This window comes from Lutzomyia longipalpis, chromosome 3, assembly GCF_024334085.1.
Source record: "Lutzomyia longipalpis isolate SR_M1_2022 chromosome 3, ASM2433408v1".
In the NCBI taxonomy this organism is placed as follows: domain Eukaryota; kingdom Metazoa; phylum Arthropoda; class Insecta; order Diptera; family Psychodidae; genus Lutzomyia; species Lutzomyia longipalpis.
Window position 1 is genome coordinate 1,800,249 of NC_074709.1, and position 12,401 is coordinate 1,812,649.

Here is a 12,401-nt window from a genome sequence, read left to right on the forward strand (position 1 = left end):
CGAATAAAACGAGGATTTGTATCTCTAAAAGAAAAGGTTCTTTATTTGATTAAATGGGCTAAAAATCATCAAAGGGTTTACATAAGGCTCTTATCACAAAATTATAAAGTATGTACAGCTTTAATGCAGAGTTAGTTTTATGTAAAATTAATTTTTATATCGCTATTGTTTAATGTAGAATTTTCTTGCAGGATTTGAAAGTTATATTGAATGACTTAAATTCAATTTACATGAAGTATGCACCAAAAACTACATAAAACATTGTTTTAGATTTAGATTTTTAGCCTTGGAATCCAGTATTTTTAACCTCAAACTATCATCTAATTTTTTTTTAAAGAAATCTTTTTTTTTTTTTAATTTCTTTTCTACGAAAATGAAGTAATTAAACTTCTCTACATAGAATTTTTCACGATAGATTGAATAATTTTATTTTTGGCCAATTTAAAAAAAAAAAAGAATTGGCCACAGTGGCCACCAAATTCCTGAAATTCCTCCAGAAATCTTTCGGAAATATTAAATCTTAAGAATTTAAATTAATGAACAACATTTTACGGTTAACAAGTAATAATTTATCTTTATTTTTGTTTAAGTTAACACACAATTTTTTTCATTAAAAACAGAAAAAATATGGGGAAATTTTGAAATGAAAAATTCAATGTGACATTTTAAATTTCACGCAGTTTTCCGTACCTTGATGCGAGTGGCAGTTTTTTTGCGTAATAAAACGTCAAAGAGTTGTGAATGCAAGATGCCAATTTTCGTGTGAATTTCTTGGAGAACATCCCCCAAAACACCCAGGAGGTCATCTCAGTGGTGAAAAGAGTGCATGAAAATCCTTTCTGGCTAATTTTTGAGTGCAATTGAGGAAAAAATCGAGGCAGGAGGACGAAAATCCAGGTGAGTTCCTTTTGTACCACACCCCAAATGTTCTTATTTTGGGGCATCTCATCGGGTTTGCGAGGACATTGGATGCGTATGTGGGGTGATTCCCTCTTGGGGGTGTCTAAAGAAGAGCTCCTGATGGGAATTTGGGCAGAGAATGGCAAAATATCTGGATTTTTTCGTGGTTTTCTGTGTCAAAGATGGCTCTCATCGAGTCATGCAAATTCCATCGCACATTTCACCCAATTCTACCTTTAGGATGGAGTTGTTGTTCCTTGACGGCGTATCCTTGGGGGCTACGGAAGGAGTCTGTGGCGAGATTGTTGGGAAAAGGCAATTCAATGTGATATTTACTTGCAGATGAAAATTACGCATTTTGTTTGATTTGATGGAATATTTGGGCCGGGGCGATGTCAGCGCCACACACCGGTGTAGCTGCGGAACTATTTGTGACAGCAAGGCTGATGACCACGATGCTTTGCAACGTCCGCAATTTTATCGAAAAAATACCTCTTATCACTTGATAAGGCGGCCAAATGAGGCGTCGTGCGATAGAGTAACTCTCCAGGTATCTGATTGATAAGGTGGATTTGGCTGACAAGTTGATTTTCAGGGTGATTTTGCTCAGTAGAAAAATCACCTTTTGCCCATCGCTTCAGCCCAATATTGTATCTGGGCAATGTCCCGGAAATTTGCATCTAAAGTGCACCCAGACTCGCCAGGAAGTCCATCAAAGCGTGGAAATTCCCTAAAGGCACCCCAGAGGTCGTCCTCACGGCGCAGTGCTGCCCCATTTTCGCGCGAGACGCTGCAAAAAGGTGCCTGAAAAATTGAAATGTCTGTGAATCACGGTCTCTGTGTGTAGTGATAAGATGTGGACATAGCCCGAGCTGTTTTCTATCCTCACGGTGGTTTTGCAAGACGAATCACCGTCCCAAAATAGCCTAGAAGAATCCCAATCTCTCGCTCTCGGGCGCCATCCTGTGCGTCTGCGTGAGATGCGTGATTCCCTCTTTCTCTCTGAAACTCGCCGTGCTATCGCAAAGGCACCCATTGACCACTCACACACGGCTAAGCGAGATCTAGAAGACACTAAACTCCAATTTTTCACTCATACAGATGTACTTTTTGGCTTTTCTATGGTTTTGTATCTAAAAATTAAGGAAAATTCCTTAGATTTTCATGGTTTTTAATGTTTATAGTTTTATGATGAGAATGGTGTCCTTATGCTAAAATCTTGGCTTGTTGGATTAAATGTTTTTGAATGATTGAATAGTCTAACTTCTAATAAAGTCAGGGATCGAAATCTAAGTCTATATTATGGTCTATAAGATCTAATAAGATTTGGCAGAACTCTGGCTCTTCTATTTGATTCTTTGATTGAGACAAGGATACAGCTTAACAGGATAAAATGAAGGATATAGATTCTCAGCAGAATTGTTGTTCTATTGAATCCCTTAAGTTTCATTACACAGCCGATTCAATCAATCTATACATAGAACCATTCGTGATCACGTATCTTAGTGTTGATTCACTGAAGCACGACGGCTTTTTGCACAAAATCTCGTGTACTCGGCGTGAGTGAGTGTGTGTGTGTGGACACAAGATGAGTCCGACGACTCCCAAAATTCACTATTCGACTTCTCTGATCCACATTCTCTCACACACAGCATTTTCTCATCTCTCGAGGAAAATTCTCACCCAAAGTGCAAAAATTGCGATCAAATGTAGAGATTGTGCCTCTCTGGGTGGATTCGTTTCTTGGGTGTTCGAGGGGAAAGGCAGTGTTGCGAAAACTTTTTAACATTCACAATTTTCACTCAGCACGGCGGGTTTTCCTCAACTTTTCTCTTTTTTTTTGGGGTGCTCCTTAAGGTGTTGAAAACACAAGAAAAAGGCACTCGCTTTTCTCCTATTCCCGCGGATCTTCCGCGGTAATTGTGCGTGAAGGATTCATCGTGATTGCAGTGATTGCGAGAGGTGAGTGCGAGAGGTGAATTGCATAAGTTTGTGATCGAGAATATTCCAAAAGTTTTGATTAGAGAGAAATCAAAAGAAAAAATTTACTAAATTCTCCCAAAGACGGGTGAGAAACGAACTCATCTATGGGCCTCGTGCACGCCAGAGGGGAATTTTGTGAAATAATTTTGCTAAAATAGAGAAAATATATGACATTTAAATGCACGAAAAGTGTGTAGAAATCATAATCTTTCCATCACACATTCTCCCGTCAGTGGAGAAATTTCCGTTTTCATAAAAATAAATTCTCATAAATTTAATTTAAAATTGTATCCTCCCGTGTGTGCTGCTGCGCGAGAGAGTGGAATCCTAACGACAGTGTTGTGTGTCAACTTGGTGGCCAGAAAAATAGAAAAAAAAAGTTGCGCGAGTAGAGTTGAGCAAAAAAAAAATAAAAAGGTGACAAAAGTGTGATAAAAGCGATCTCCTCGTGCGACACACAACATCAGTGACCAGGAAGAGGTGGTGTGAGCCGAAACCGGGGAGGATGCCGCGGGATGAGCAAAAGGGGCCAAAGTGAGTGCTTAGATGCGATTTAATCGTGGTGTCAGGACGTGGCGAAAGTCTCCGTGGCGGCATGCAAGATTGGTCCGTGTGACGACTTCTGGTGGCCCCAGGAAATTATGCCCGTTAGCACCGATTATGGCGAACCACCTACAAAATGCTGCAAATATTGCGATGGTAAAGAGCATTCTACGACTCAGTCCCCAACAATTTTACATTGAAATGTCCTTTCTATTGGCTGAATTTAGAAAAAAAAGAAACGATCATTATCCCAACACACATAAAAAAAATAAAAAAAAGTTCTAGCTTATGGACCAGCCGGGTTAACTTTTTCGACACCTGTAATTGTTTTTATACGAAATGTTTTTTAAAGTTCGTTCTCAACCACTTTGCATTGTAATGTTTCTTTTATTAGGTAACTGAATTAAATAAAAACGATCTTTTTCTAAAAATTTTAAATAAAAGATTTAATTTTTTCATTTTAAAGGTTTTTTCACTACGCGTGTATGTAACAAAATACAATTTTTAACGGTTTCAATCGATAGTCCAGCCGGGTCAATTTTTTCGACGGTATTTTTTTACACCTCGGAATGATATTCAAAACCATTTTGCATTGAAACGTTTCTTTTATTAACTGAATTAAATAAAAACAATTAAGGGATGGTCACGTTATTTTGGAAACTCTACAGGAACAAAATGGCCAAAATGTGAGAATTTCAAATAATTTTTTTGAGCACAAAAATTTATTTTCTAAATCGAAATTACTGAATTCTTATCATTATTTGGCCATTTAACGAGAGTACAAGCAAATTTTGAATTTTTGGTTTCAAAATTGGCTTGAAAATCGCTCTTGAAAGTCCCCGAGTTTCCAAAATAACGTGACCATCCCTTATTTTCTGCATATTTTAATCTAAGATTTTTATTTTGTGATCTTTAAAGATTTTTTTACAACACGTACAAGTAAAATAAGATTTTGAAGGAATTAAATAGTTTGTGGTCCAGCCGGGTAAACTTTTACGACAGTATTTTTTACATCTCGATCTTTACATGATTTTTATAACCATTTTGCATTGAAACGTTCCTTTTAACGGAATTAAAATAAAAACAATTATTTTTTGCATATTTTACATCTAAGATTTTATTTTGTGATCTTTAAAGATTTTTTTTACAAAACGTACAAGTAAAATATGATTTTGAACGATTTGAATGGTTTGTGGTCCAGCCGGGTTAACTTTTACGACAGAATTTTTTACACGTCGCGTAAAAAAATCCATTTTCATTCAATAAAATATTCATTGATAGTTTTATCTGCTTTATCATTATTACCATCCAGAATAATTTTTTTTTACATCTATTACATTGTAACATACGTAAAAAAAATTATCATCGTAACGCATTTTATAAATCTTCCAGTTCATAAATCACATTAAAGTTGCAAAATCTTTCATATGAGTTTGGCTGAAAAAGGAATATTTTGGTACGTGTAATGCATTATAAGTGATGCAGAAAGATTCTGCGGGTTATGTAAACAAAACCATTCTTGGCACTTTGTGATGGGTGCTTTTATTGTAAATTCTTTGGAAGTTCTCGAGGAGTTCTTGCTTAATCCAAAATGAGTTCATTCGCTTCGTTTCCATTTTTATTGACTTAAAATTGCTTCGGGTAGCCTGTGAGTGAGCAAAAATTTTCCTCGCACACAAAAGTGTTGGAAAAGATACTTGGATAGAGAGAAATCTTTGGAATTTTTCGTGTCTTCAATTTCTAATTTAATCACTAAATCACAAATGAAATTCGATGTACTTCAATTGATTTATATAAATCTTCTTGTAAATCTATTGTTTTATGCGTGTTTGACTTTTCTTGGATTGAATTTTCTTTCTTTTTTTTGTGTTGAAGCTTTTCTCCTTCTTTACTTTCGTAATGATTTGGGAAGAAATTATGTACATATGTAGCTATAGAAGCAATAAATGTTGGAAATAGAGAATCTGGATATATTTTGTTAAATTTTTGCACTTGTTTGTGGGAGAAAACAATGACGTAAGCTAGTGAAAATGACTTCTGTGAAAAATGATTGACGTAAACGGAAATTTGTGAAAATCCTAAAATTCCAAATATCTACATATATTACCAAGAAACTATTATATATATTTGCTCGTAATTTGCTATGAATTCATTGATGTTTCTTTGATGCCAAAAAGATGCAAAATTTGTCAGATTTATTGATCCCTTTTAGCTTTATTTATTGAGGAAGTGGTCATACACAATTTATCCCATACTACATGCGGGTAATGTTTGGCATTGATTGAGGAAAAGTTTCTCATTTGAAAGTTTTTCTCCTTTTTTTTCACGGGATGAATTTATGTATTTTTTTATGCGGCAGGCAGGCATAGAAGAAGAAAAAATATGTTGATAGTGGGGGATTACACCATAAATTTGTGTTTATCTTCCAATCAAATTAAAGATCATCCCACAAACTTTTTGACCCTGAAAAAAAATTGAACGTGCAGATTATTTCAAGGTCAAACAGATGTGTGAATGAAAATTTTGGATTGGATCTACCAAAACTCCTTCCACGCTCGATGAAGATCTTTTTTTTTAATACTTGTGCTCGCACCCATTTAACAAGCACTAAATCCCGAGAAAAATTTGCGAGGCGCTATTTACGTGGTATTTGAATTTATGTGCGATGCTTCACGTGGGTGGGGTTTTGGTTTAAAAATGGGGGTGGGATGTGATCTTTAATTGAGTTTCAGGCTCTATAGGAATTTCTTAGCGTCCGGAAATGTGGTCTGTGTGACAGTTGTGCGAGTGAGATGTGCGAATCTGATTGCTAATCTTGCAGAAAATTCGCCTGCATACAATGTGATACAAAAATGTTAATTTCGCACGAGGAGTTTTGCTCCCAAACACATCATAAGACGGAGAGACTGAGAGGGAAAAGCTATTAAGATTCTTGTCTAGTATTTTAGAAACTTTCTCGACTGCAAATTATTTTTTTTCTTTCATTCTCAACCCGTTTCACCTTAAAATTAGCACTGCTGGGAAGGAGAAAGAAAAAGAAAAAGTATAGATATACTTTTCTTTAAGCTTTTTCTTCTTTAAAAAAAATGAGAATTAGTGTGAAGAAAAAGTGTCTGTGAATAAATAATAGAGAGACAAATTAATTTTCCACCCACAATGGACCAAGGAAAAGTTTCTTTTTGTAAAAAAAAGAAAATTTAATTGATCTTCCTGGCTGAATTCTCTCTTTTTTTATCTTTGGCATTGCTAAATGGTAAATTTCCGCTGCTTAGGTGTATGTGGATTTTTTTCTTCGTTTTTTTTTTGATTTCAGGGTTTTTCACTTGATTTTCTCACAGACTTTCTCTCCTCGGTGCTTTTGACATTATGTATCGGTTGATTTAGTTGAAAGACCGCAATTTCATTTATTCCTTTCTTACTAATGATTGGTTTAGAATTATGTTGAGGATTATTTAAGGATTATTTCCTTATTTAAGGAAAAATTAATAATAAATTTATTTACTCTCGTATAGGTTCTCTATAATGTTTCAAGGATTTCTTTATCCTTCTTTAAAATATTTATAATATTGAAATTTTCTTTCTTATTGCGTACCTGATGAAGGAGGGAGTTATAAGCGAAATTTTGAAAGAAAATAAAACCATAATTATTTAACAAACTCCCTGATTTAAGTTGGATCTTTTTACTCATAAAAATAAATTGCTGAAGGACTTTACACAATTTGTATAGGAAAATCTTCTATGCCAAAAATATTAAGATTTTCTAGCCTTGTACAGATGAATTAAAAAAAAAAGTAATTGTATAACTTTTCCCATTTCCACTGCAATTAGTTGAAAAAATCAGCAAGGATTTGCCAAAAATGTACATAATGACGTCATCATTATAATTTTTTGATTCTTTACAAGACTATGCGTATCTCGATAGTTTTCTTCGAATGAGGAGTTTTCCATTACAAAATCGGGAAAAATTCTTTCTTAAAATTATGTCTAAAAAAATTGTAAAAAAAATTTTCGTCGGTCATTTCAATTAGATAAACTAAATGGTCTATTATGCTCTGTGCGTAAATGATCAGAGAATTCCTTGGGCACACACAAGATGTCTGTTGGACTTAAGATCGTATGATCAGCAATTGTGTTGCTGCGAGTATAGAAGAATTTATTTGTTGTGTGATCTTCATGGCATTAGAAATTCTTGGACGCATGTGAGAGGGAGAAATGGGCGAAAAAAAGTTTTCAGAGAGAGAGCCAAAAGTTTTATTTTAGTATTAAAATTCTAAAGAGTAAAATTTGCGTTTAAAAATGTGTCTCGTGCATTTTGGTGTGGCGGCACAAGGTTTTCTTCTCTCGTCGTTTTTTTTTCTTTCTCGTCTTTTTGCTTTTGCATCATCTAATTCTAATGGTGGTACGTCGTGTTGTCAATGGCTGTGACGGTGAAAATGTGGGCTTGTTATTCACGATATAGACAAGAGTGAAATTTTACCTCCCATGCCACCCCTCCGGGTGTGTGTTTGGCTGGGTTCATCATCCAAATGAAATTTGTATATATACGATTTTAGCACACATATAACATTGATGGCGCAAAGGGACGGGGAAAGGGGGTACATGTGTGGGGAAAAGCCACATAAAACACACCACATTTCAATGGCATTCATTCTGCAATACAAAAAGTGAACATAGCGAAGTGATTCAATGAATAACCAGCGCTTTTCCTTTTTATTTTTCTTATCGTGCTCTCTCTTTTACGCCTCCTTCTTCAGGCTTCGCGTATAATACATATTAGTTTTTCGGGGCATAAACTGGCGGTAGTTTCCAACACACATTTTCTGTCTAATGTGTGTTTATTCCAAATTTTCTTCGCAGATTTCGCTATGTATCGATGTAAACGATGATGTTGCTCCCTCAGCAGTGGAAAATCTTTATTACATAACAATAAAATGTACATAGTCATGTTGGGAGTACATGCAGGCAATATTGAACGGAGTTGAAATGCTTTTTCTTTGATTATTGTGGTGGTACACTTGTAAAGTCTAAATTGATACTGAATGCTGAGGTAATTCTAAAGTGTTTTGAATAAAAAGCTAAATTTTATTATCTACGGTCACAAACTATCCAATGTCGTCCTGCATTTGAGGATAAGCTCTTGATAAAATTTGTAATGAAACAAACAATTATTGCAGAAGAATGACGAAAAGCTGTGCAATGAATTGTCTTGTTTTTCTATTTAATATTGAACAATTTTATACTCTGCAGAAGACCTGAAAAGCTGCATAAAGGAAAAATTCCTAAACAAAATATTTCTAAAGAAGAAATAAAATATAATAATGTTGTAGATTCGGTCAATTTACAAATGTTGTGGGAGTCAAAACGCGGGATCTGACCTTTAGAAAATACTCTTTTATTATTTCTGCGACGTTTCGGAGCTTTATTTCTCCTTCCTCAGGCCTGCAAATACATTATGGACAATTTCTTTATATAAATTTCTAATTTTCTTTAACACAAATTTAATTTAATTTTCTTTAGTTCAAAGTGTTAAAGAAAATTAAAAATTTATATAAAGAAATTGTCCATAATGTATTTGCAGGCCTGAGGAAGGAGAAATAAAGCTCCGAAACGTCGCAGAAATAATAAGAGTATTTTCTAAAGGTCAGATCCCGCGTTTTGACTAAAATATAATAATTAAAGCTCACATTAACATTTTTATTTGTACTTAACCGCCCACCCTTGATAATATTCTTTTGCAAAAAAAGATAGTTTCTAATTCTTGTTTATTATTCACACAGAATGTCCCTGAAGAATTTTCATCGCTCTCTTTTTTTTTCCTTTTCACCCAAACAGAATAAACAAGAAAAAAAACTAGTTCACAAAAAAGTCAAAAATATCCTTCAAAATTTGCGCACTAATGACTTTGTTAGTTGAGTCTGAAATCTGTGTATTTTTATGTTTAGCATTTCCTATGTTTCCTAACATTGCACGTCCACCACCAAAAAAACAACCAAGTCATCCTACGAAGATCATTAAAAATCAATATGTTGGGAATCATTAAGCATGAAAATGTCTAAAATTAAAATAATCAAATGAAGCATAATTTCAACAATGTCTCTATATGATTTTCTTCCGAGACATTCTCGGCATTTTTGTAACGTTTTGAATTTTCTTTGAAAATAATTACACCACGCACCTCGAGGGGTAATTGAAATAAATTCACCTCAATCGCGTATAAAATTCATAACAATTCTCATGTTTTGAATTACAACATTTTCATATAAATGCACCACACATCATGTTTTTCGGGCAATAAAATTTAAGCACTTAATTTTAATACGTCCAACATGCGGTATCTCATAAATTTTCTGTAGGCCGACAAATTCTAAATGTGTCACATTTTCACAAAATTTTTTTACAGCATTTTTGGGAAAATTTTCAATGAAAAGCTTTGAATACTTTTAAAGCTTTTAATTTAAAGTTTGCGAAGGTTAATTGATTTTAAAAGTTTGTGCACAAATTGTTACCTTGAACCACGTGTCTATTAATTTGTGATTCAAGGCAAGATATTTGGGTGAGAATTACAAAATTATTTAAAATTAAATAAATTAATTTACGTTGAAAAATAATATTGGAAAAATATGAAAAAAAAAATAATGATTTCTTTAAAACTGAGATAGATTTTATGTTGGTATGCTGAGTAAAAAGAGATACGAACAGATTTTGCATTGTAGTGCCTAATGATGTTTTTATAACTAAATCGAAACATCGCTGTAAATGTTGAAACGTTTGTTTTATTTTTAATTGATTGTCCTTAAAGAAAAATAAATTCCTGTTTATTCCCAATGAATGTTCGAAGCATAAATTTATAACTACTGCCAACATATACTTTCAATTCATAATTACTCTATGTTACCTAATTTATTCAAAATTCAAAATTCCTTGCGACACTCAATCGCAAGTTTGTGTGAACACAATCCACACGGTAAAACCCTCCTAATTTTAATCCTGAGTTAATTGGGAAAATCATATATGAGCGGGAAATGCTCGATGTATGAATTTCCATGTTGGGAAAATGTTCCAATTGACGCAAGAGTCACGTTTAAGGCTGAAAAACACCATAAATTTCCAAGTAAAGTCTTTCACCTAAATTTCCCAACAAAATACTTCCCGTAAAGTTACAAAACGATTGTGTGATACAACACAAGTGGCAGCTTGAGAAAATTTTCTTCTTCCCCACTAATGATTTTCCCAAAGTGATCCTTTTGTACATAAAATTCCTTTATAGACTAATTTTTCTGTAATTTACACCCCCCCGAAAATACCTCGTGTATTGGTTTCTATAAGTAAAATAGTAGCACAATTTATATAGTTCAAGTGACAATATTTATGGTTGTTGGCTTTTCACGTGCCACACGTATAGACGTAGCAAAAAAAAACATATTTTCGTATGGCAAGTGCCACAAATAACACAACACACACCAATGTCCTCATGACAAAGTCAAATAGGAGACGGGGGGGGGGAGTTTGCGGGTGGTGGTAGAGGGAATTTTACCTTTCCATTTAATCGATAGTGGAAAATTAATAATTCAGCCTTTTCTTCATCATCATCCCGGCACAGTAAATACGAGTGTATTCTCTCACGTTCACCTTCGGTTTTCTCTCCTATTAGAAATTATGCTATTATGTACAGCACATTTTGTGCCTTTCTGTGCCACATTTTCCATCATCATCAGCCCACCCCCTCACCGTGTTGTGTTAGATATTACATACTCTGCCCCCATCTCTTTCGCGCATACATATTGTACCCTGTGTGTGACCTATACGAAAGCTTGCCATTGAACCATTTTGGCTCTTTAACCTCCAAACAATCACCCAGCCCCACAAAATACAGAGAGTAATCCCTCAAAGAAGGACATGATGATCGATGTGGATTTTTTTGCAAGCATCCTTCATAAAAAATCAAACGAATTATATTCTCTATATTGGAAAATATTGAGAGAAAAAAAATCAATGTCCCTGGATGGGCACCCCTTGTGATTTTCCTATATTTCCTATATTTCTCTTCTTCGTGAAAAAAAAATGTGAAAAACGTTGAGAAAAATTCATTGATATATAGAAAGATGTAGATGTAACAGAGAGAAACCATAAAATACGGGTGTGATCTCTCATGTTGTCTTCTCACATGAAAGATTTATAAAAAGACGATCAACACTTCTTCCAATTTTTTTTTCTTATATTTTCTTCTCCTCTATCTACAATTTTTTCCTAAAAGACTTTTTTTAAATCACAAATCTCCATCCCCAATATAGTTTTCAATGTGCTATATAATGCCACACAAAAGCTGTGAAATTTGACAAATTTAGACACATATTAATGAAGTAACAGGTGAAATGAAGTCACATATTGCTTTCAACACGATAACTATGCGACAATGCTTTTAGCAAAGAACACTTATCAAAATGACAGAACAATTATGTGCATAAATTGAGAATTAAAGCTGAAAATATGCAATGTTGAATGGTGATAGAAGCGAGATTCACTTTTAAGCATTTAAGAATGGGGTGACAATTATAATTTTCTTTTCACTAAATTAGAGGAGAAAAACTAACAACTCAGCAGGTGCTCCATAAGTTAAAAGAAAAAGGATTTATTGAGAAGGTTAAATAAGAGTGTTATGTTTTGAACTAAACAATAACAACAGAACGATTTATATCAAACAATGTTGAGGACAACTGAAGCTTGTTTTCTAAATTGTTTTCAATCAAGAACACTTCAGCCTTAGATTACCTATTCACATAAAAATTATATTTCTCACTTTGATAAGATACTGAATGATTGAAGTGCATAATGTTAGGTACAATGATAGGTCATGATTGCCACACAATGATTGAAATATTCCATAGAGATTCGTGTGACATATCATAATTCATTTTTTTGTATGTATAGTTGTAAGCAACTGCACCATGAACGCAATAGAAAATTCTTATTTTTTG

The 12,401-nt window shown here is 34.0% G+C and overlaps 1 protein-coding gene across 3 annotated transcripts in view; it reads left to right on the forward strand.

The window, feature by feature from the left end:
* Positions 1-707: 707 nt before the first annotated feature.
* LOC129794033 (myocardin-related transcription factor A) overlaps positions 708-12,401 on the forward strand; it is a 30,708-nt gene continuing 19,014 nt past the window's right edge. For 2 of the 3 annotated variants that reach the window (XR_008750988.1, XR_008750989.1), the window contains exon 1: positions 978-3,582. Coding sequence is in view for 1 of the 3 variants with exons in the window: in XM_055834609.1 (XP_055690584.1) it covers positions 3,525-3,582 (58 nt within the window). In the remaining 2 variants the exon portion in view is untranslated. Of the gene's footprint in view, positions 3,583-12,401 lie in introns of all 3 variants that reach the window. The other variant, XM_055834609.1, reaches the window with a different exon arrangement.